We start from the raw sequence: 24,061 nt of genomic DNA, 5'->3' as shown, positions 1-24,061 counted from the left end.
GGGTGGAACAGCCAATAAACTGATTACACAGTAGGTTTGATTCTTGCGTATATAACTAAAGTGCTTAAATACATTACATTAGTTTATACTTATTAGTTCAATTATTTTAATATCAGTTTACAATTAGCTTTACCCAGTGCGACTGATTCCGAATTAAAAAGAACCGTTTAAATCGTTTTCGATCTCAAAAAAGTTTCCACCAGACAGCGCTAGTGAAAATTTTTTTTGGCGCTACTAGCGCAACGAAAACAGGTGGCCTGGCCGGCAACCTGGCGTCGCTCAAGATTTCGCCCACTTCCAGTTCAACTCGGAGAAATGAAAAAGTTTGTGTCACAACGTTATAAAAATATTAAACTTAAATACTTACTTAAGTGTATACTGTAACTAACTTGGTTACTAATTTTACATCACATATTGTCATGGGACATGGAAGAGTGTTGGAACAGTCGAAACGATAGGAGTCAAAGTCAAAGGTGGATGTGAGATATACTCAAAAGGATGTAACAAGTACCATATCTGTTCATTCGTTTCAAGCCAAAACAAGACTATTAATTTATTTTATAAGTTTACCTAAGAAGCCTTTAACCCTAGTGAAAATTATCAGTACCACTTACGTGTTCGTTGCATGAGTTGAGACAAACTAAAATGTGGGGGAACAACACTGAAGAGTCAATACTGGAAGAAAAAAATGTCAATACTTCATTAAACACATCCGGTGACAGTAAGTCATTTAAATGTGGACAAAATTGCATACCCCTTATGGTTGCACATCTCCAGAGATATCACGACAACATCCAAGTTTGGGGGATGCCAGCGAGGCTTATGACCCTTGTGGTGATACTTCGCCAGATTGAAAATCTTAGTACAAAGGTTTCGTTTCTTCTTGAAGATGAGACAGGTTTTTTCTTTTTTTTCGTTCAATAGTGACATTATGAAGTAGTGCTCTGAATAAATTTTTTTTTATGGATTTTCCAATCGGCTTTTAGGCACCATTCAAGGAATTAAATGGCTGGATGGAGAATGCAGGTCAATGTTCCAGTGTCCAGTTGCACTTGATTCTTATGCCAGAATATACGGCTACGCACGCCATCAACACAATGAAACGCATGTGCTCGTAATGAATATCCAGCCTATAGAACATTTAAATGAACTTTTGGCTCACCTGATGGAAGTGACTATGATTAGTCTTGCGGGTGAAAAGATGCTAGACCAAGTCCAAAATGTAGCTGTTGGCAATACATTCGCGAGCCATTCTGAAAATTTGGCCAATGCAAGTAATGAGGCAATTAATATCCATGCTGGCCTGAGTACTGAACAAATACTCATCTTTGATATCGTTAAGAAAAATAGTGATCAAGAGTATGGAGCCGATAGAAAAGAAATAAAATCGAAAGCGCCTCATTACTTGCTAGACAAAGTTGATCAAATCTTGGAATTCTTATCGAGTGAAGGACATGTGTATACCACCCAAACAGATGACTATTTCAAAGCCATTTGAATGTTTTTTCTTATTTATTTTCGTTTTGTCACTTATTATTTATTCAACAAGACAACGGTGCTTCAAGCATATCAAATTTATTAATAGATCACTGGTCCAAAATAGGATTATTTATTCATAAATGAATGGCTATTACTTATATTTTAAGTCTCCACTTGAATGACCAAAGTACTGGGACACTTTGTCATTTCTCTATTTAAAATGTTTTGCGTTTTGTTGATTAAAACTACTCCTCGATTCTGCTGCTATCCAAATATTAGAGTTTGTTTACTCACTTAGATACATGGAATAAAAATCTATAATGAAGATTTAAATTAAAATTTTTTTTCCATTAAGTTTTGTAATTCTACAACTATTAAAACTATATGTGTAATTAAGAGTGAATACTAGTTTTTTTACAAAATAAAAGTTTTAAATTGAAATTCAATTACATTTATTTACAAAACCTTTGTAACATATAAACCTTTTGATTAATATGATCAACAAATCTTTTAAAATATGAAACTTTGTAACAGGTATACATATATATTAATCTTTATAGTTTCAACAAATAACTCGAAAATCGAATAACTCGAGTTAATAAAATTCATTATAACTACACGTGGCATGTAGATTGCAAATTAATTTAAAATACAATTAAAACTAATTTCAGATAAAATAGACAATCATAAAAATGGCGTTGAAATTGATATAGTACCGCCATTTTCTAAACTTAAAACTTCTTGCCATTGATTTTTTTCGTCGTTATCAACAATACTGTTGCTCGATGAGTCTTCGACAATCTGACAATTATCTCCCAAAACTGACAAATCATCCTGAAAGACAACTTCAACATTCTGATCCACCGTTAGGGCTGAAATTCGTTAATTTGATTGGTTACTCATGCAGGTTGGTAAAAACAACAAAAATCAATACGTTATTTATTTTTTTTTTTACTTTCGTATTTTGGGAGGAACGATTCGCTCAGAATATTTGCATTCACCAGTTGGAGCCACAATTTCTCTCGTTTGTACAGCAAAGTCGCTTCCTCCAAAGCCTCGGTAAGTGCAGCCTGAAAAGATGAGCATTTTTTTTTTCACTCATTCAAATACACATTAAAATTCGATTTTGATGTAAAGGAAAGCCGTCTAGTTAGATTCACCGAGTTTTTCCTGCCCCACTGCAAACAAAAAAACAATCGTCCTCGAAAAGACACCCATATAGTACAATAAAAAACAAACAGATTTTTCCTCGCGTTCGAAATATTCTCATACAACGAACGCGCTCCTCTCAACTCTCAAAAATTAAAAATCCCCCCCCCCTAACCGGCCGCGTATGTATATTCCAGTCCCTCGCGAGCTGCCGCAGACGTACCCGACACATTTGTAGCCGCGAGCGTTTCTCCACGTAGTGCACCGTCTCCAGCTCGTCTTTCTCCTTCTTCACCAACGACGTCGTCACCGCGTCAACGCCCGGGTCCACCGACACAACTGACTTCTCTTCCGCAGCTCCCCCTTTCGCCGGCTGGGTAACCTTTCTCTTGATCGCGCACTTGGAAACTGTCGTCGTCGCGAGGCCGGTCTTCTTGACCCCCGTTTTCCGGCACACCCTGGACAGTAGGTCCAACCTGCCCTCGCGGAAGTGCTCGTGAACGAACTCGTGGATGTCCTGCTCCTGAGCCGTGGGTATGGGGCCGAAGGGATCGCGAGTGTTGGTGGCGAGTTTGCGGAAGCCGTAGAGGTTCAGCTGTCGTATGAAGCTCGCGATGTTGCTCGTCTTGAAGATCGACGCGCCGGCCGAGAGGTACTCGTTTTGAAAACTCTTGTAGTTCAGTCGGACCGTTTGACCACTCAAGCCCCAGGTGATGGCTCCGCTGTTGCACTCGTTCACAATGCGCCAGAGCTTTTGGGGAAAACGCAGCGATGGGATTGCCGAGTCGTCCAGGGTCCAGCTGTTGTCGACCACGACGCTACCACCGACGCTGCTGCTGATTGCGCTTGGCATCCAGGGTGACGTGGGGACGAGGAACTGGTGATCGCTGCCGATGTCGAGGTATTCCGTCATCGTCGAGGTGAGTTGCAAATTTTTTACTGCCGCGGCAATATGTACCGAGTGGAAGAGCTGGATACGTTGCGGCCGTACTTCTGCTGCCGATGTGTTGTTGTTGATGCGAGCGAGGAGTCGGCCGAGGGCTTTTAAACAGAAGAGCGTCGGCCGCTCTTTTCCCGGAAGCCTTGCCAAAGCGCACGTCAGTCTATTGGAGAACGAACGGTGGCGGAAGCTTCGTTTCGCCAATAGGGCATTCTCAATGGGTTTAAGTAAAAAATTGTTGCCAAAACGGCCCATCTCATAAATATATGGCTCTTTTGTGCGTTTTGAAAATTTAAATTTGCCTATTTTACTACATATATATATATAGTCCAAGCGTCGTTACTCCCTTTTTTCCAACCTGCTCCGTAATTTTGACATTTTTTTTTTTCATTTTACTTTCGAACATCGAGTGTCCCTATTGAGTGTAAATAATACAAGAATCATCAGTTGATTGAATTTGAAATCTGGCACAATCATTTTTTTATTCTTTTCAATTAAATGGAACATGTATATTATTTATATTGAAGTAAGTTTTCGTGTATCCGAATTTTATTGCTAATGTAAGAGGTTTGATAGTAAAAAAATAAACGCGTTTCATTTGAGATATTAAATTTATAGCCCTCGTGTGAACAATATATATTTCAATACTTTGATCGCATCTGAACAACGTAATACACATCGCAAGCACACCATTTTTTTTAAAACACACATTCCTATCAATTAATCAGCGCAAGAAAAATCTACTCTATGACAACTATTTACAGTAGATTTAAGCTTACATATATCATCCTAGTGAATTATATCGAGAAAAAAAAGTAGAAAAATATTTACATTGCTATGAAAGTTGAATTATATATAAATTGCTTTACGTAACTACGCGTTACAAGTCTCATGTAAGTATTTGATTTTTTCCAAACTTTCCATTTGATTTTCCATTATACAATATACACACGCGTGTGTATATATATTATAAATAATTTATGAAAAATTCAGAGTTACAAGTATGTCTCGTACATTCAGAACTATTCGCCCCAGTATTGTCTGAATATACAAAAACTGTGATGATAAAAAAAAATGGATACTATTCGTTTTCATAAAGCTCGAAACACCATAGACTTTCATTCTCGTACATATACATATAAACGCTGTACAGATCTTTCGGTCGTAAATTGTAATTGTCATTATACATCATGAGATACGTTAACCGCACATGTTATATGGATTAAATGTAGCCATCGAAAAAAGAAAAAACCGTGAGATTCTCATGGAAATTCGAAACAATTATCGTAGACAGCACACCCCTGCAATTCCAACTGATGTACCTCTGATGAAAAGAAAAAAAACACTTCCACAAGTAGCACTCTCCCACACAACCTGGACAAAAGATCACACTCGTGCGGTGTTATTGTAGTATCAAAGGGGAATAGCTTCGATGTACTCGCGCGTCGCGACTGGCGAGGGCAACAAGTAGCCATCGGCATCGAGCAGCCCCGGGGTACGTATGGTCACCGGGCCCTGGGGCGGCCGGGGCAGGGTACCGATGATGGCGCTGTTGACGTCGACTTTGTCGCTCACTCGCAGACGCTCGATTATCTCGGCAAAGGCCGGCCGGTCGCGCGGCTCCCTCCAGCAGTCGCGCATCAACTGGCAGACGAAAGCCGGACAATCGTCGGGCGGCACCAACTGGATACCGTCCATGATAAGCTGCACCGACTTTATCACCGGGAAACACAAAGTTACAGTTTTTTAATACCTTGCGCGGTGTAACTTGTGTCAAATATCGAAGAGAGAAAAAAAAAAAAAAAAAAAAAAAAAAAGAAATAATAATCACGTACCTCCTCGTTGCTGTGCCCGTAGTAGGGCTGCTTGCCAAAGGTGTAGACCTCCCAGAGCAAGACCCCGAAACTGTAGATGTCGCTCTCGAGGGTGAACCTACCGTAGACCACGCTCTCGGGCGCCATCCAGCGTATCGGTAGCATACGCGAGCCCCCTATCTGCAAATTATTCAACTGGTCGTGAAGATAATGTATTAATTTTTTTTTGACAGTGATGAAGTGTCGAAAGTAACAACAACAACAACCACTTGTGCATCATGTTTATGAAATGGCATATACAAAGGGGTGGGGGTATTCGTGAGACAGTTATAATATAAATGCAGGTGTTATGATGAAAGTATTTATACCCTGTAGTAGTCGCAGGTGTAGACGTCCCTGCTCATGCCGAAATCGGCGATTTTAACGACGAGGTCGTCACCGACCAGGCAATTGCGACAGGCGAGATCTCGATGGACGAACCTCTGGGCCGCGAGGTACGCCATTCCGGAGGCTATCTGAGTCGTTATCCACAGCAGAGAGTCCTGTATATATATTACGTTGGCGGTTGGCATTAAAACGTTAATCGTTTGGAGGGGGGGGGGAAGGAAAACAAAAAAAAAAAGGGTATACCTTCGTGAGGGGCTGGAGTACGGGGGTGCGGACGTTGGGGGCGCTGTCGCGGAGTACCTGGGCGAGGTCGCCGTGGGGCATGTACTCGAAGATCATCCATGGCCCGTTGGTCTCGTCGCGCCCCACTACGCCCAGCAGGGACAGGATGTTCTCGTGACGGAAGGTCGACATCGTCTCCACCTCGCGCATAAAATCCTCCTCCGCTTCCTTGTTGGCCGACGACTTCAATACCTTTATCGCCACCACTTCGGTCTTGTCCTCGTGGACCAGTTCACCTGTAGAAATAAACAATGGACATTAGATCGATATATATTACTGTTTCACAAAGTAGGTACTTATTTTTAACATAAATTATTGTCCTCACGCTAAACATGTAAAACTGAACAAAAAATACACCAGCTTATGGTCACTCTATCGGTATTATCTATCATATTGGCAGAGTGATCATTAGCTTGCGCAATTTATTTATTTACCGGGGTGTACATTTTATTTAACATTTTGCTCAGTGTACGTAGCACGAAAAATGGCTTTATTTTTGTGCCAAAGACCCATATCTCCTAAACTAGAAAGAAAACTTGTACAGCATTCGTTATTATCTTTATTCTGGAAAAGCTTGTAAAGCTTCAAATTGTTTTGCACGAATTAAATAAGTCATTATAAGTTTGAAAAAAAAGTACGATTTATTTTGCAACAAGTTAGCACACACCTTTCCTCATATTTCGAACCAAAGTGTGCTCTTACTCGTAAGTTATGTATGGATTATTATGAATTATGAACATTGCCGCACTTGCCTTTGAAAACCTTCCCGAAGCATCCTTCGCCGATGTCTTTGAGAAAAACGAGCGAGTTTCTCTGCAGTATCGGCACGTCCGGCGACGCGCACGTAAAGTACTGTGGATTCGGGGCGTACTTGTTGGCCAACAGGAGACTCTCCTTCAAGCTCATCGGCGACGCCTGAAACCTCATTCATCCATGAGACTCTGGTGTAAACGCGCCTACGAGTTGTTCAAATAAAAACTCCCTCCTCCCCCTCCTCTAATAATAAAATCCTTTACGATAGTCGTGGAAAGGAAAATAAAATATATATGTATATATTACCTACATAGAATTTTATCATTCGGTGCACGCACGTTAGACGCATCATGCAGCTCGCGTGTAAACAATAAAATGATGACGATAATCGGGAGGGCGAGAATAAGCGAGGCGTGTATTAATTTTAATGTCGAGTAGCAGCAGCGGCAGGCAAAATAGTGATTGATTTCGCAACAATATATACATATATTATAAGGGAGTTGCTCATGAGCACGCGTGTTCATTATACATCAACTGCAGCTGTACCACCGCGAACGCGCGCGTGTATGTGATGATTGATCGTGTGTATATAGCGTTTGGTCATCAATAATTTTTATACTTCGAGATCGCCGTTGGTCGACTTTGTGCTGAAACTGCGCCGTCTGAAGTAGAACATTATCAAACCGATGATGAACGTCAGGACGAAAGCGCTGCCTATCAGAAGGACGGTGACCTCGGCTGATCTCGTTTCCAGCGTTTCGATCTGCAAATTTTGTTTGCCGTTGTTCAATCGCACAAACTTGTATTTGCCTTTCCGAAAATATTCCTATGGTATAATGTAATATAACGAGATTCAGGAAATATTGACAAAAAGTTGTTGACTCAAGTGCACATTGGAGCAAAGTTTGGTTAAAGAGTCTTTTTTTTTTTTTCAGCTTCTCTGGATGTTTTCTCGAAATGTTTTCGGAAATAAGTACATACGGCTGCAACAACTATATTGTTACCTGTTCAGTTTCCGGAGTGGCCGTCGTGGCGTTGGTTACATTCATACTCGGCGGTATGATGTCGTAAATGGGTCTCGGGGTGAGAGGTACTGCAACGAAACGTATATGGATACATTAAAAGTACACAAAAGGAGATGCGTATATATGTATGTATATAGGTATGGACGCGTCCGCTAGAGCTAACCGATGATGCGATTGGGACACTTGAGATCGGCAGTGGGCGGTGACTTGTCGTGCGGGCAAATGCACCGGGACGTGTAGTTGTCCTCCTCCTGGCAGGCGGCCTCGCCGCATATGTGGGGCTGGTTGAGGCAGTCGACTATGTGCGCCACGTCGGAGCCCTGATGCTGACCCCATCCCGGTGCCGAGGCTGTATGCTCCTGTTGCGTTGACGACGAATCCACGGGCAAGTGCTGTGGCAACAGTCCCGTCAGCGCTCCCGACAGGGGAAATCCTGAAACTAAACCCACGTGACATTTTGGCACCCACACGCGTAGTGGAAGACCCTCGCGATTGGGCAGGTGAGTGGGCCATTGTAAAAAACCACATTGGATTTTCAGGTCTCGATTTCTTGATCCGTATCTTCAGTTAACAAAGTCCCTCCACGAGTTTTCCAAATAAATGTATTCATCCTCGCGCGAATTTGCAAAGTGACGTTTATCCCCCATCATACCGATACTGATCGAATAGTTATTATTTCAAATGTTCTCATACCATCGATACCCAATCCAAGTTTTTTGTCTTTTCAAACTACTTATGTTTACAATAATTTTTTTACTTCCATACTACTACTAATAAACATCCTTGAAATGGATTATCGAACGGTACCAGAACCAATGCAGTTTTTTATCATAATTTCAAAGCCAAAATTGCAAAGCCAAAATTGCCACAATTCCTGGTTTCAAATACACTTTCTAAGTATACGGATCTCGTTTTGGCACTGCAAGTATATAATATTAGGGAAGGTCCGTGAATAGGCAAGCGTTTAGTCGGAAATTCAATCGTTGCTTCACTCGCGAGTTTTCGGAAGAAGGAAGGAAGAGAGAGTCAGAAAAGGGTAAAAAAAAAAAATCTCTCCGAGTGTATATTATGTAGGACTAGCAGCCCCCCGTCTCGGCTTCGCCCGAGACTTACTAAATAAAACACCGTAGTGTGTTGACACGTAATGTGAAACATTTTTAGTTAGAAAATTTTACACATATTACCGATACATCTCAGAACAAAAATCTTCTTATTAAAAACATATTTTTTCGGAATCCATATAGTTTATTTGGTCAAATAATAAGGTGTACAAATTCAAAAAAATAATTATGCTGAAAAGTACCGTGCGTTCTTTATGCCATAAAATAATCGATGGCTATAAGAAGTTGTTGATTTGGTTTCTTCTGTGTAATTCACGAAAAGGGCTATTTTTTAAAGCTGTTAAGATTTAAAACCCCCAAAAAATTTATATTAAAAAAAAATTGTTTTTTCTCATATTTCACAATTTTATTACCAGAGCAACAAAGTCCTGGACCTTAAACCCAACATCTTTATTGCCACAAAAACACAAATACATTTTCTACTCATTAAAAAATCTGAAGTAGGATCTTTAAAGATTTCAGAGATTGCTGTGAGGGTACAATGAAAAGCTGATCTCTCACGTAATGGACTCTTAAGTTGACGATTTTGACGCTGCTGTTTCAATCTCGATAAATTTTCTGCGTCAGTTTCTTGACGCCTCAAATTGTATTCATTAGATACATTTGAGGTTTTCTTTCCAATATACCCTTTTGCGACTATTGGCATGCTTACGACTTTTATGACCCCTAAAGGCTATTTTCAGTCAACTTTGTTAATTTTAATACATTTGTTGGCAAGGTAGTTCGACGTCCGATGGCCCTAAAAAAGACCGGTGAGCTTCTTAAGTTAACTCTTTCTTGACTGCAGTTAACAGCAATTGTGACTGCCTGGATACCTCAGGGTGATCTTCTCTGGCTTACTGTTGAAGACCCAGACTGATTGGGAGAAAAATTACAAAGTCCGAAGCTTTGGGGCTCTTTTCCAACGTATCCCGGTATAACGTCGAAGACGTTGGTGTCTAAAGCACCTTTTTTATTTTGCAGATTTAGTTGTTTTGGTGATCTTAGATGGGGAGATTGGTTAGTGATACTTGTCCAGTGGAGGCTGTCCCGTTGGCTCAAGTTTTTTTTTCCTTTATAGCTGTTATAGGTTTGCCCAGCGCAGACCTTGGAGAGGATCAGTGATTCCTGGTTGAATGCTTAGAGTCGAGAGGGTAATATAGAGTCGTCGGTCACCGGGTTTCCCAGCCTTGCGAAGAACAACTCCGCAGGTGACGTCTGCCAGTGAATAGCTGACTTGGTTTAATAGTGCCCGTCTTTAGTTAATATAGTCTTATAGTTGACGAATCACTTCCGGAAATGGTAATAAAAATGTATTTGTTGGCAAGGTAGTTTACACTAAGGTGGCCCCTAAAAAGAACCGATGAAATTGATGGTTAAGTAGGGAACGTAAATACTTATAATGGCCCTAAAAAGCGCCAGTGGTGAAACTTCCAGGCTATTCTTTATTATTATTCCTGATGATGAAGAGCTGGCTACGGGTTGCTTGATTCTTACCCTGGGAGTCTCGATGTACGGAGACTGTGATGGAGGGAGGTACGCCGCTGACCAAAGAATATCTCGTCTCGGGTCGTTCCCCGGATAACCAATTGCTCATCTTTAGACGGGAACATGTGGGTAAGCGCGTTGGGGACGCGACTACCAAGAAGGTAGCCGTTGTGGCTTCCCGTGCCCATCAGAGCTGTTTTTCCTTGCTTACATTTGTAGCCCCAAATTCTTTAATTACACCAGGTGGGATGTTGGGACTGCCACACAACTCTGAAGAGTTGGTGCAGATTGTGCTCTGGCTAGATATGTCTCCTGGTATTCTGGCAGAGACGGCATCGGTTGGAATTAATTTATTTTTCTTTGATCGCACTCGTCGAGATTCAGGTCATTCAGGGTGAAGGGACACTTGGGTTCCTTCCCCCTTAGAGAAGAGTGTCGTCCGTAACCGGGATACCCAGCTGCAAGACTATCACCGGCATTCTCTGAACAGCTTGATGAGCTGCTGAAGCTCGACTATACAGCTAATGATACGCTCCGGCCTATTATAACCACACTTATTTAATTGTGTTGCAGGTAGCTTCGATTTTATGTCGACGCCACCTAGCGGATTTTACTGAACTAAAGTGAAAAGCTGGCGTATTTTTGCAAAACTTTGAGCTCATTTATTGCTATTGTTATTAAATTTTTTAAGATAAAAACTATACTAAAACCATCTAGGAGGTATCATGAATCAGTGTGCAAAATTTCAGCAAAATCGGTTCAATAGTTTTCGCGGTTAGCGATTACAACGGTTTTAGCGACTTTGCTTTATATATTAGTAAGATAGACACGTGAAACGTCATAAGAGGTGCACTCTCTTCTAAACTAAACGTACCATATATGCCACAAGAGGAGTAGTCCGAAGATGTATTATAGATAGACCAAGGGGACACATACATGGACATTTATATATTTATATATTTGTGATGATATGGATTTAGAGATTCACCGCGCGGTTTATTTGGTGAGCCCGTAAGCACCACTCGCACGAAGGGATGAGTAAAAAAAAAAAAAAAAAAAGAGGGTTGGCTCTCGGGCCAATCGTTCGATTGTTATTCTTGTCCACGTGGGCAAACACTCGGGTGGAAGCACTACTCCCCCGCTTTCTCGTTTCCTCTCACGTGTTTCTCCTCTTCCGAAAAGAGCAAGCTACGCTTTCTGGTGCATATAGATTATATGCATGTAAGCTCTGAAATGCGTGCAAGACCCCTTGTGTCGCACTCTTGAATTTCACTTGTTGGAGAGGAGAGAGAGAGAGAAAAAAAAAGCGAAAGTACGGCCGTTTTTTTTTTAACGCCTATAAATTTGTGTACAAACGTAATGCATGCATCACGCACCGTATATGTATGGCGAATAAAAAGGTCGTCCAGGTTCACGTACCACGTATATAAATATATATGTACGAACGAAAACACTTGCATTATCATACCCACACAGGGTCGTGCATCGCGTGTCTAGAGCCAGTTAGATTTCACCTTGCCTGCCCTACAAATGCAAATGCTGTGCCATATATACACATACACATAGTCGTACCGAAACGATGTACGCTCTTGCTTTGTGTGAGTAGTTGAATCTTTTGGTCCTTTTATCGGAAGGAACTGTTTTTTCACGATAGATTGAAAATTTTAACTTTCGTCATTATGAATATTCCCCCAACTCGAATGTTGTACCTGATTTCCCTGGGACGTGCGTGCTTTTTCATGTACATGATTTTAATTGTCAATGATAATTTGAATTTTCTAATAACAGCATATTGTATATTTTGCATTTGTGTATCATATGCCTATGGAAAAATGTCGCGTGGACCAAAGTAATGAATGAAACACCCCAATCACGAAACAGTATGAGTGACGATTCGATCGAGCCTGTATATTATAGTACCTTTAACCCGGCAAATCCCAAATTATTGCGTTGCATCGTTGCACCCTCCCGTGAAATCGAACCCAACGAATTTATAGCCATGAAAACGAGGATCGCCAAAATTACCGAGCATATAATATTAGTGGGATATAGAGAAGAGCCCATTAAAAGAGCGTTAGCGGTTTATTGGATCGATGGTGCATATACAAAACACATCAGAGCAACGTATACATCAACGTTTATCTGCAGCTCGCCAAGCTCCCCACCCCCTGTCTCTCTATCTTATCCTCAAGAGCTTCTATTTTTATTTTGCCCGCGAGAATAATAACGTCACGTTGAGGATATCATATCCTGATTTTTCTCACCCCAACCTCGTTTTCGGTGGCCATCCGTATATTGTGATGTACGTTAATTAGATTTCAACTGCAGCGAAAATGAAGGAAAAAAAAAAAATTTTCTTTCCCGTAAAACTCGACGGCACGGCCGATGCTCTCGCTCTCTCGGTACGTGTTGTTTTGTACGTATACACACTCTCGCCGAGCAGCACATTACGTATAGGGTATAGAGTCTAAGGCCTTGTTTTCCCCCTTCGAGAGCGTAGGTATTATCTAAGCGATTACACCGCCTCGTGTACACACTATTTACGAGACTTTTGTGTTTTTGTTGTTAAAGTTGCCGTGTTTTTTTTTTTTTTTTTTTTTCGCTTCGCTTCGCGCTATAGATCGCGATTACAGTGTTTATCACAAGTATAGTTACTGATCGGTGGATATTTGCACAAACAAAGACGTTATACTACACATTTACCCTGTACGATTCGTATATTGTTGTAACAAAAAAAAAATCGGTATTGCATCTTGGCAAGGATTTCGAGACGTACGTTGATTATCGCTGGTTTGCACTTGCACTTTACTTATGAGTTTACCTATTAACTGCAGAGGCCATGCACAATTGTTTGCTCTTCGTTGCTTAATATTGCCATACTTGGGTTTTCTCGACGGTTGTACCGGCTCTTTTTCGCGGTAAACGAGATACCTGTATGTGTGGAAATTAATTATTATGTGCCATATAGTGATATCAGTGGACACGAGTTACACAATAGGATTGCGATTGTACAAACGTAAGCCAGCGATGGCAATGGTGTCGAGTGCAGTGCATTAGTGGTCCCATTGCGGTGCTCGGATCGTATATAGTTTCATGCACCGTTGATGCAGTGCGGTAAAATGGTGTGGAGCCTCTTGAGCATGGCTCGTTGAATATTTTAAAATTACGTTACAAAAGCTCGTTACGTAAACCGATGACGAGTCGCAGCCTCAGATTTAGAAATGTTTACCTTTAAAATTATTCTTTTTTTTTTTTTTTTCTATTTCAATTGATTTTACCTTCTTTGTATCCCACCTACTCAGCACAATTCATACCATACAAACGTACATTATTTGTTTAAAGCGTTGAAGTGAACATTGAAAACACCGATGAAACCCAGCCTCTTTCTTTTCAAGGTCGAGATACTTGTTGAAAAATGCGAAATATAAACAACGATTTATTTAGGGTAAACGTAAAAAAAAAAAAAAATTATTATTCCTTAGACATTTATATTCAAATTTTCAGATGGCAGACAAGTAAATGTTTTGTTTACAATTAAGTAAATTTTTCTTCGATGAAGTATTTGCCTTAAAATGGTAATCGAGGGGCCTGACAATATCACTGTTTTTTTTTTTTTTTTATAAATCATTCGCAAAAATTCAATTGTCTATAGAAAGTATTGATTCATCGGTACCCAATGAAAATAATTATCCTACAAAAAACCACAATAAGTTGGGGAAAAAAAAAAAAAAAAAAAAAATTCATGGTAAACCTACAAAAGAAGCGTATCCATCAGACTGGCTGAATCAGTAGTGACCCGAGGCCAAAACACCCGGGAGCCACGTTTATTATAATATATCCCTCAACTCGATTTCCAGAACGTCAAAGCCGCCCAAGAAGGACCAAGTATAAGCCCAGTCGCGCCCATCAATCGCTACACACACACTGCACCGATGTAAATTATCCTCGGGGCCTCCTTCCTTCTCTTTTGCGTTCACCTCCATCCGTCTCGAGGCGATGCGCGCACACATATATAACTCTTACGAGCGTAAAAGGGAAAAGGGCCTCCTCCTCCTCATCCTGATGACTTTACGCACATACATCAAGGTTTCGCGTTTACGGGTACCACAGAGGCTGTATTCATTCGGGAGCACAGATGCACGTAACGGGTCGGCGAGTTGTTATCTCGCGGTATACGGTCAGCGGTCCCCGACAACAACGGGCCTCCCTGTATATATATGCGTGCTTTGCAATGTTATACTATACTGTATTGGACTATATTATAAAGGGTTTTCGACCATGAAGTCACTATATGCAGTTTCGTGAATCGATTTTTTTTTTTTTCATCTATAATGTATGCGCCTTCGGTGCATCAACTAAGAGAAGTGATTTTTTTTGCGCATATTTTTGTTTGTCGTTGGAAGATTAAAAGCAAGAAATGTTGTTCGTGACGTAACTTTTTCACGGAGCTCGTAAACAAAACGTAACGAAATCTAATCAGACGTTCTCACTAGTGCGGAACACGCGTGGAGCTGATAAGGTTTGAGAAAAAATTTAAAGCTCCAATCTTATAATTTTTCTCGCTCGAGTCCATCTGAAAAATTATTGCGTTTCACTCGAGTCTGGACGGAGGACGGCTAATTTTCTGTAACGCCTTTCCATCAGCGCGATCGTTGAGTCCAGAGTTTCCGATAAGATGTATCTGTATAGCATATATATATGAGCTCTCGAGACCCTCTTTTTTCATCGCATATACGGCGCTTTAAATTTACCGATATTGACTCCTTTCAGAGCTTGTAACTGTGTAAGTCAATATTATAGGTCTATGAACCATTTGACTTGACGTCACTCACAGCTACTTGAAATATTTATATGTATTTTACACGATAAACACGTTTAATATATTTTAATAACACGAACGAAATTTAATGATGAAAAAAAATCATCGAATTTGCGGAATATGAAAAAATATGTGTGATGGAATTCAGTAAAGTAATTATTCATTAGCTTAATTTCATCCACCATCGTACAGTTTGAAATTAACAATTTGGTGCTGGTTGCAAATAGTTAAACAAAATTTTTAATTTAATCAGACGTTTATCGTATACCAGTGATACTTTTAATTCGTAATCGAATAAATGTAAATTAAAAAAAAAACTTACTTATTTATTACATTGTTTATTTGTATTTTAAAAAGTAAGATAAAAAATTTTAAAAGTATTTCTTAGTTTTAGCTATTTCAAATTAAAAAAGTACATTTTTCGTAAAAGCAAGTGAATCGTATTTCAATGAAAACGTGAATCAGATAATTATTATTTTTTTTTTTTCTAAATAATTAATTTAACGGACTAAAGGTGTGATCAACTCGTTAAATTACACAATTATTTTTTAAACTATAATTTTACTTTGAAAAATACGGACGATTCGTATAGGTACTTTATCCTGAATAAAATCCGCACCCATCAGTATACTTTAACTTGTATAACCTTGTAAACTAAATTTCATCCTGACTTGATAAAATTCCATACGGATATTCTACAGTCATATTTGACTCTTCTGAAGACGATCAACTACAAAATTCAATTTGTTTTTTTACTTTATCCATTTCCAAAAATTGAACACGAAACGCATAAATAACTTAATTGGGGGAAAAAAAAGAAACAACTATACAGTAGAAAAACAAAAATGTTGATTGACTAATGAGACAGTGCACAGCACTCAGTTGGAAAAAAAGAAATACTATAGATCCGATCCTCATAGACTGAATAGCCGCATTGTCCTAGCTAAACATATAAGTCACGCGTTGCACCGATATACACCCTACCGCCCAACCGAGTCAACAATATCGACACATATCCATCAAAACCAAACGTACATGCAAAATAGATCAATCGTTCATTCATTTCAGCTGGGGAGAAAAAAAAAATTGCATCGTGGCTAAACAAAAATGCACCCTTAACCGACCTCTCATATAATGTACATCAGTTAACCATGACACACATCACTTGAATCAGAGATCATCATCATCATCTTCTTCTTCTTCTTCTTTCACAAGTGCGCGCATTTATACCCTACACCATCGACCACTTCAAACTATACACACACCATAGCGATATCGATACACCCGAGTTATACACATTACGCAATACAGCTTACAGGACAAATGGTGAACTATTGATTGACCGGCTGTACACCGTCATTATATTATACCGATGTACTTGGTATATGCTTGAACTCGTTGCCACACCGAGAACTCATAATGACACTGTCTATTAATCCGGGAGCGCTAAATAATAATAATGGGCGTGCGAGAAAGGAAAAGAAATAGAGTATAGGTGTATACGTATATACATGTATATAGGCGCGACCAACAACAAGCACCCACAGAGAGTGAGCCATTGTGCATGTGTATTTATATACCGGTTGATTTAATAAGAGAGAGAGAGAGAGAAGGAGATCGGATGAGGGAGATTGCAAGCCGGTGTATTACCGATCTCTCGAAACGAGCGCACGTTGCGCAAGCCGATGCATATAAACAAACAGGGGGCCACTGTAATGCGCGCTGTGGCTGCATGTGTGCACGAGAGTATCATTTTTTCCTTCCACTTTTGCAGAACGTCCGCGAAATGAAAAGTCTGGCGGATGCGTATATATGTATACCGATTATCCATTGTAGCGCGTCGGTCCGTGGGTTTTTCTTGATTTCGATCGGTTTACGGGGCCACTGGATAATTGGAACGGGCCCCTTTGGGCTTGTTCGCGCACATACACTTTATTGGGCCTCCTTTTGACGGACACCGTAAAGATCCGAGAGTAACGAGCGTTGCAACAACGGCCTTTGAGAGAATACTTTTTTTTTTTTTTTTTTTTTCCATCGCACGCGTCCATTGTGAGAGTCGATTCAGGTCTCGATAGACCGTTAAACTTTCGATTTGCGCTAATAAAAATCGGCGTGTCTGTACATTACGGTGCAATAACTACCAGGGCTTGGTAGACTTGGTACGGTAAGCCGTACGATTTACCAGTTTTTCCATTCGTCCCTTTGAACATCAAAATGTAAATATATATGGGTCTTTCACGAGTTTGCAAACACTCGTTACTTCGAAAATCATGATTATTGTTCAGCCATTGTAAACCAGTGCTCTAAATTACAATCGGATAAAAAACCAACAAAAAAATAAAACTAAATATGTATATTTTATACGCGACACCCGCCAAGCCGGGAGGTTTTTCAGACTCATCGTTACACCTACGCGTTTTCTGCGTCGTCATCAAAGCCCTGCGCAGGACGCGATGCTTATGTCGAAAACTCCAAATCACGAAACCGAGTCGGTGCATCGAATTAAAACGTACTAGAGAGGAGGGGGGGGGGGGGAGGGAGGGAAAAAAGTCTCGAGGCGAGATGCTGGAAGACGCGTATCTCCAGTACGGACCGCAACGGAGCCGATAAGACGCGCTGATAAATCACTCGAATAGACAAGTCGAGAGAGATTAGGAGGAAAGGGTATATATTATATACATGTGTGAGCACCAGCGAGATTTTATAAGCTTGGAGATGTGCGTATTAGGCTTGGACCCTGCAGCATCCGTCGTGTCACGTATATATATGTACAGAAGCCGTAGCTTATTTATTTTTTTTTTTTTTGGATTTACACACAGGCCTCTTGGAGTACAATCGCACACTTACGTATACAACGCGTGTAGTGGGCGCGGGCGCGTGTCCCGCGTCCCTACGTAGACTCGACAGATGATGCATCGTGCGACTTTTGCACTTGCACATATACCTACATGTATATTGTATAGTGTGCTGTTGCTGTGTTGTGTCGCGTGTATACACATCATGTGTGCGCATTGAATCGTGGGCGGCAAAAATAATGTAAAGCGCATCGGCTTCCGGAATAAATTTTTCCAATGGAGCCTTGGCTCGTTTGTTTTTCGTTTGACGAATGGTGCGCCTTTGTTTTCCACTTTTTTTTTTTAACGTCAATTTTAATTTATACCCCCGCATACGCGTCGAGAGGAAGAAAATATTATTAAAATATTATTAAATTTTTTTACACGCTCGACAATAATTTCTATTGTGTAGGTGTGCAATGATCATAAATGTTACTCTATACCGAATGATAAAAATTAATGTACCAACGGTGAAACGTCATCGGACGATAAAAGTACATCAAGTATACTCTAACAGCGCTGGCATCGTGATTAAAAAAAAAATTTTTTTCTCTCCTCCCAATGTACGTATACGATTTTAATGTACCTACCAAGCTTTTTTTAATTTTATTTAACTGTGCATAATATTCTAGCCACGTGAGATGTTTGTTCATATAAATTTTAAATCCTATAGCACACTGCAAATCAAATATTATTTTGAAATTAAATACTCAATCGCATTTGAAACGCTGAAAGCGTTGTAAGCATTTTAAAAAAGCATAAACAAATTGACGTATATTTTGCATCTGTGATAAAAAGTTATGCGCTCGAGTGGTTATCAAATATTGCGATTAAAAGTTTAATATCTACATCAGTCAGTCATAGAAAAATGCCGACGGACCTGACACAGTTCGCTGTTCGTTATTGAGCAACTTAAATGTTATATGTATAAGTCATGGAATCTACCCCAGCCACAAGTTACAGAAATGTATATAAATCAAAGTAGTGCAGAATAATCATCTAATATTTTTGTTGAAATCACTCGAATGAAAACACAATTAACTCAATTCAAACTTTTTTTTTCTATTATGTAGACAAAGCACAAAATTAGGATTCCCTAAATTTCAATATATTCGTCATTGAATACTTGAAAAAGGTGTCAAAAAAAAAAAAAAAAAAAAAAAAAACCACCGATTATTCCAAGATTGCACAACCCCTGCTCTCGAGCCTTGATGATACACACTCGCATGTGCACAAAATGTTCATTAACCGAGCTCTGATGATGGCACGCGAGACAAATCGGTGGCGGCTTGAGATATCTCCATCAGCAAGAAAACATCCCCCTGTACTTCGAAACAGACGATCGCTTGCCCGCCCAAGGTTTTACATCCCAAATAAATCGATTTTTCTCCGCGACGCGCAACATTTTTTTTTTTTTTTTACCAAAATTAATTAACTCTTCATTACGCATCATAAATTGTTTATCCACCACCGACTAACGTATGTAGATAAAATTTTATCGAATCAGCTTTTTTTTTTCCTCCCCGTATGGATTCCTCGTGCGTTGGCAGATAATTTTATTACGACCTACCGATCGAGACGTATATATACGTGTATATATTGTAACAGAGAGTTCGCGTGATATGCGCGTTTTTCGATGCACAGCTGCTCGAAAAATGATCGTCGGCGCCTAATGGATCCCGTACTTGTATACAGCGAGAAAATCGAATTCATCGCGAGGGCTAAAAGAAACAAAAGGTGTGTACACGCGGTCGCGCTTTCCGAGCAAATGGATTTCTCGCGTCACTTCGATTTAATGACGCGTTATTTTGAATATGACCTGCACGCGGTAAACGAGCCGGTAGTTCCGTAAAACGCCAAGGGCGTCTTTAGCTTGGCTCTTTCGTTTTGTACAAGTGTTTTTTTTTTTTTTTTTTTTTTTTTTCTCCACAAACCAAGGCACGCTAACGAGCTACTTTTTTTTTCCCTTCCCTCGACTCGATCACCAATCGTACGGTATCGGTAATTGGTCGATGGATTAATAGAATCCAATAGCTCTGCTGTATAGGTGTGTATCGTATTGGGTACATGTGTCCTAAGTAATGGCGCATTGTGAGGGCATTTTTTGTTCCCCGATAACGTGCAATTAAGATTTATACCGATTTTACGGTGTATCGCACGGCCACAAGTCCCAGTTAAGTTATTACACGACTAGTAGAACAGACAGTCGATTAAAATGTTAATTCAATCGGCAATGATTTATCGCGTGGAAAAAAAAAGCAATTGTATACGTGTACTGTATTCAACTAGATGAGGAAAAAAAAAGGAAAATCGAGCAACATTATGATAATATTATAGCAATCGGCTTTGCAGTCGGAGATAATGGATCGGTAATACTTGGCCTTTGCCCTATACTATATACACCGCGATCGAGTTGTACCGAATCCGAATATACGTACTTAACATGTCATGTCGGTGGGATCGAAAATGTTTTAAATCCCTCTTCTCGTCACGAACTCGTAAGATAAAAAAAAAAAGACACAATTGACCTCCAGCATAATTGGAAAACAAGCCGCTGGCCCGCGATAAACCCCTGTACCGATACTTCACGTAAAAAAACTAACTCTTGGGGAGAAAACGAGCCTACCTGCTCGCAGCTCCGTGGAGCCGGTGTTTCCCTTCCTCGGGGGTCTCGACCAGTCTGGCATCTCCTTCGGCTCCTTGCGCTGCTTCTTCCCCATCGAGAGCTCAAACTCGGTACATGGAGAGCCCGGCTACTGCGCAGCGGCCGGCCTTTGATCTCTCCTTCGCGGTAAACTGCACCGCTGTATAACCCGCGCTCAGTCTCCAAACGCGCCCTGATGGCTTTTTTGGGGCTGCATTTCTTTTTCTTCCCTCTCCACGCGCGAGTTTATCGTGAGGCGGATGTAACCACCCCCCACCGATTTCACTGAACTGTACGACGCGCTCACTTTTTTTTTCTTTTCTTTTTTAATGTCACCAACTGAACTCGTGCATTGCGTATCACTCGAAAAATCGGCAACCGAGAAAAACCGGGGACGCAATGCGCACTAAACACCGAGTAGCAATTTGACAGTTACAGCACGCCGTAGTAGTCTTATCAGGGTTGCAAGCTCGCGCGAGGGGCACCAGTAGACATTCGAAAAAGAGCGAAAGTGGCGCGTCGATTTGAATCCGGAAGCGCGTGGAAGTCCTAGTCGAGCAGCGGCTTACTAAGCTCGGCTCCACCAACCGACTGATACTCGAGTCCTCAGCTCCGTCAACTCCCTCGCAGCACAGGCAACGTCTTGGTGCCCGCCTCTGTATACGCGCTATCTCGCTTCTGTGAGCCGCCACTGTGTGCACGTTATACAAGAGCTCGCGGGGCTATCTCCTCCGAGGCTGCCTCTCTCTCTCTCTCTCTCTTGGGCGAGCGCTTGCTTTTTATCTTCGTTTATCTCTCGGTGCACTGCTCTCCTCATCTCCTTTCGCCTCCACCCCCCCCTTTTTTTCCCTCCCCCGCGCCCGCTTTCTCTCTTTGCTCGTCTATTGCTTTCTCGACTTTGCATCGTCTTGTTTGCTAACTATTGGCAATGCGCGTACAATATCACGAGGTAAGTTCGTGGTTTTTCATGAGCTTGAACTGCCTCGTGGGTTTTTGTCTCGATAATTGATCGCATCGCTTTCTTTTTGGGAACGAAAAACGCTAAAAAAGGGTATGGTTTTTTAATCAAGAGTTGGCCAGCCTTTTTCATGTCGAATTTTTTTTCTTTTTTTTTTTAATGAAAAGACAGGGAGCCCGTAAATATTTTTTGTTTCCTCGCTGCTTCGGTCGAAATCGGATGCTGCACTGGGCCTGGGTGGATTGAGCGGAGGATTTATGATAGTGGTATAGAGGTGTACGCGAGGAGGGGCTTCGTTTCGAATTTTGGCTTGTCAAAATGTACATAATGCCCGGCAGTGGGGTTTGTGTTTGCGGAAGAGGACCGAGCGTTTGTTTTTCGAATGAATAAGCACATGGTCGATCGGCTGGTTATAAATTTGATTTGATTTTTTTTTTTTTTTTTTTTTTTAATGGGAGTCGATGAATACGAGTTTGCAAATTTTCTGTTTTTGTCCGAGATTGGCATAGGTAAAAAGTCGGGGCCAATAGATAAACAATGTTTAATTTTAATTTATTTTAGGGGCAAAGAGAACGTTTGTTTCTTTTGTGATATAATACTGTACGTGCAATAAAAAATAATTTTTTTAATTTTATCAAGTTTTTACGAAATTTTTACTACTAAAAAGGTGTAAATTGTTTTAATAAACTGTTAAATACGTCTGTATTCGATCGAACGAATTGAAAAAAATTCATAAATTACTTTAATAAAATACGAATGATTTTTAAAAAATAATTTTGAAACAGCGATCTTGATGCTTTGTTTAAAGTTTTGTGTTTTAAATAATATATTTTAAAACTGAAAAACTTGTCGATGTCGATTATTTCATTGAATATAAAAAAAAAAGGTTCGTGATTGCAATTTATTATTACCGAACCGAAAAGAAAAGTTGACGTCTAATATATTATTTATTTAAGCTTCTGCTTCAAATGAAATATTTTTTTTGACCATTGTATTTGAATAAAGTATATTAAAATAACAAAATGGTGTTAATTAATGTTCAAACGAAGTATTGAAGAGTACATACCGCGTTAATAAATCTGCCATTTATTTTTAAATCGACACATTCATCATTAATTTGAACGTATAAAGTGTAAATGTGAAGACCTCGTGCGATTTGTTAATACACTTTCGTAATTTGCTTTGGTAACGAGTGAAATACGAAGCATCCGTCCGCCACGCCAACTTAACAAGATACACATCAATGCGACGGGCTGTTGAGTTTTTCAGGAAACGCGAGCGCCCGCACAATCGCTTCATTATAAAACTCCGGCTCATTCATAAAACGGAAGCTATTAAATTATAAATCCGATTGAAGCCAGTACAAAAATAATGACCACCTTATTCCGAAACAAATTGGCGAGAGATGAACATCAAATTGCTCCGTTGGCGGTCCATTGCTATTGTAGAAATCATCACAAAAATAATAAAGACAAAACCGACGGTGCGATGCATCGTCATCATCCAAAAATCAAGTAGTTCGTCAATATAATCCTCTAAGCTGTTGTATAGATCATCATGGGCGGGGTCGAGAGCTCGGGGCGATGGTGGATCACAAAAATAAAAATCTCATTATCTTCCCCTAATCTTGGCCGCACACCCGAAACGGCCCGATCGACAAAAACGCGGCCCGTCACGTCATGTCTTTCGATTCTGTTGTTGTTTTAGAAAAATCGGTGCTCGCAGCGGTAGGTGGGGCAAGTAGGAGCGCCTCAGTATATATGGACACGTACACTCACAACGTCGCTGTACGAGTCAAAGTTCACCGAATTCCGAAGAGAGAAAAAGCCAAACGAAAGAGGAGGAGAAAGAAAAACATATCTCTCTCTCTCCCCGCTGCTTATCAGTTTCGGTATTTTACAATGTCGTTTGGCCTTTGCTGCATCTTGCTGTTCCCTATGTATATAATATATCGACCGACGAACAGCTAATTTCGATTTTTTATGTAAAACCAGCCGATTCCGAGAACTTTTCTTCCCCTTCCGAATTATGTGGTGTCCGTTTCAACCAACATCCGAATCATCCGTTTCTTTCACCCAATACGAGTAATCGACGTTGATTAGAATTTTTCTTGCTCCTTGGCGCGTGTACTGTAATACTCGTACGGAATATGGCTACTTTTCCGCGCCAAACGATGAGCTGTTATCGTAACACACTTCAATGTTGATTCCGCGGAGTGTGAATGTGCTTAGTTCTCGAGCTAACTTTAGCACTGCCTTTTCGCGATAAGTTTATTTATGATAAAAAAAAAAAAAAAAAAAAAAAAATGGTTTTGTTGACCAATTCTTCATTGTTCAATGTTTTCTTTCTATTGAAACAATTAAAATGCAATCACATCTCAAACATATTT

General features: G+C 40.3%; 3 protein-coding genes across 3 annotated transcripts; 1 reads left to right on the top strand and 2 right to left on the bottom strand.

Moving 5' to 3' along the window:
• Positions 1 to 274: 274 nt before the first annotated feature.
• Positions 275 to 1,676, top strand: LOC106636507 (replication protein A 32 kDa subunit-A-like). Its single transcript, XM_014348904.2, has 3 exons — positions 275 to 507; positions 592 to 898; positions 987 to 1,676. The coding sequence occupies exons 2-3, from the start codon at positions 646 to 648 to the stop codon at positions 1,496 to 1,498; spliced, it is 765 nt and encodes a 254-aa protein (XP_014204390.2). The 5' UTR covers positions 275 to 507; positions 592 to 645; the 3' UTR covers positions 1,499 to 1,676.
• Positions 1,677 to 2,163: 487 nt separating this feature from the next.
• Positions 2,164 to 3,823, bottom strand: LOC106636506 (uncharacterized). The gene is made up of 3 exons (XM_089592636.1): positions 2,852 to 3,823; positions 2,435 to 2,549; positions 2,164 to 2,351 (listed from the first exon to the last, which is right to left on the bottom strand). The coding sequence occupies exons 1-3, from the start codon at positions 3,821 to 3,823 to the stop codon at positions 2,164 to 2,166; spliced, it is 1,275 nt and encodes a 424-aa protein (XP_089448762.1).
• A 141-nt stretch (positions 3,824 to 3,964) lies between these two features.
• Positions 3,965 to 21,290, bottom strand: LOC106636587 (high affinity nerve growth factor receptor). Its single transcript, XM_014349002.2, has 9 exons — positions 20,697 to 21,290; positions 7,993 to 8,268; positions 7,809 to 7,897; positions 7,424 to 7,567; positions 6,804 to 6,966; positions 6,013 to 6,287; positions 5,751 to 5,924; positions 5,404 to 5,562; positions 3,965 to 5,281 (listed from the first exon to the last, which is right to left on the bottom strand). The coding sequence occupies exons 1-9, from the start codon at positions 20,788 to 20,790 to the stop codon at positions 4,982 to 4,984; spliced, it is 1,674 nt and encodes a 557-aa protein (XP_014204488.2). The 5' UTR covers positions 20,791 to 21,290; the 3' UTR covers positions 3,965 to 4,981.
• Between the last annotated feature and the right edge of the window lie 2,771 nt (positions 21,291 to 24,061).

The sequence above is a fragment of the Copidosoma floridanum genome, unplaced genomic scaffold, assembly GCF_036245765.1.
Source record: "Copidosoma floridanum isolate Cflo_tuat_1 unplaced genomic scaffold, Cflo_Japanese_pri ptg000019l, whole genome shotgun sequence".
In the NCBI taxonomy this organism is placed as follows: Eukaryota; Metazoa; Arthropoda; class Insecta; order Hymenoptera; family Encyrtidae; genus Copidosoma; species Copidosoma floridanum.
This window is presented reverse-complemented; position numbering and strand designations above follow the sequence as displayed.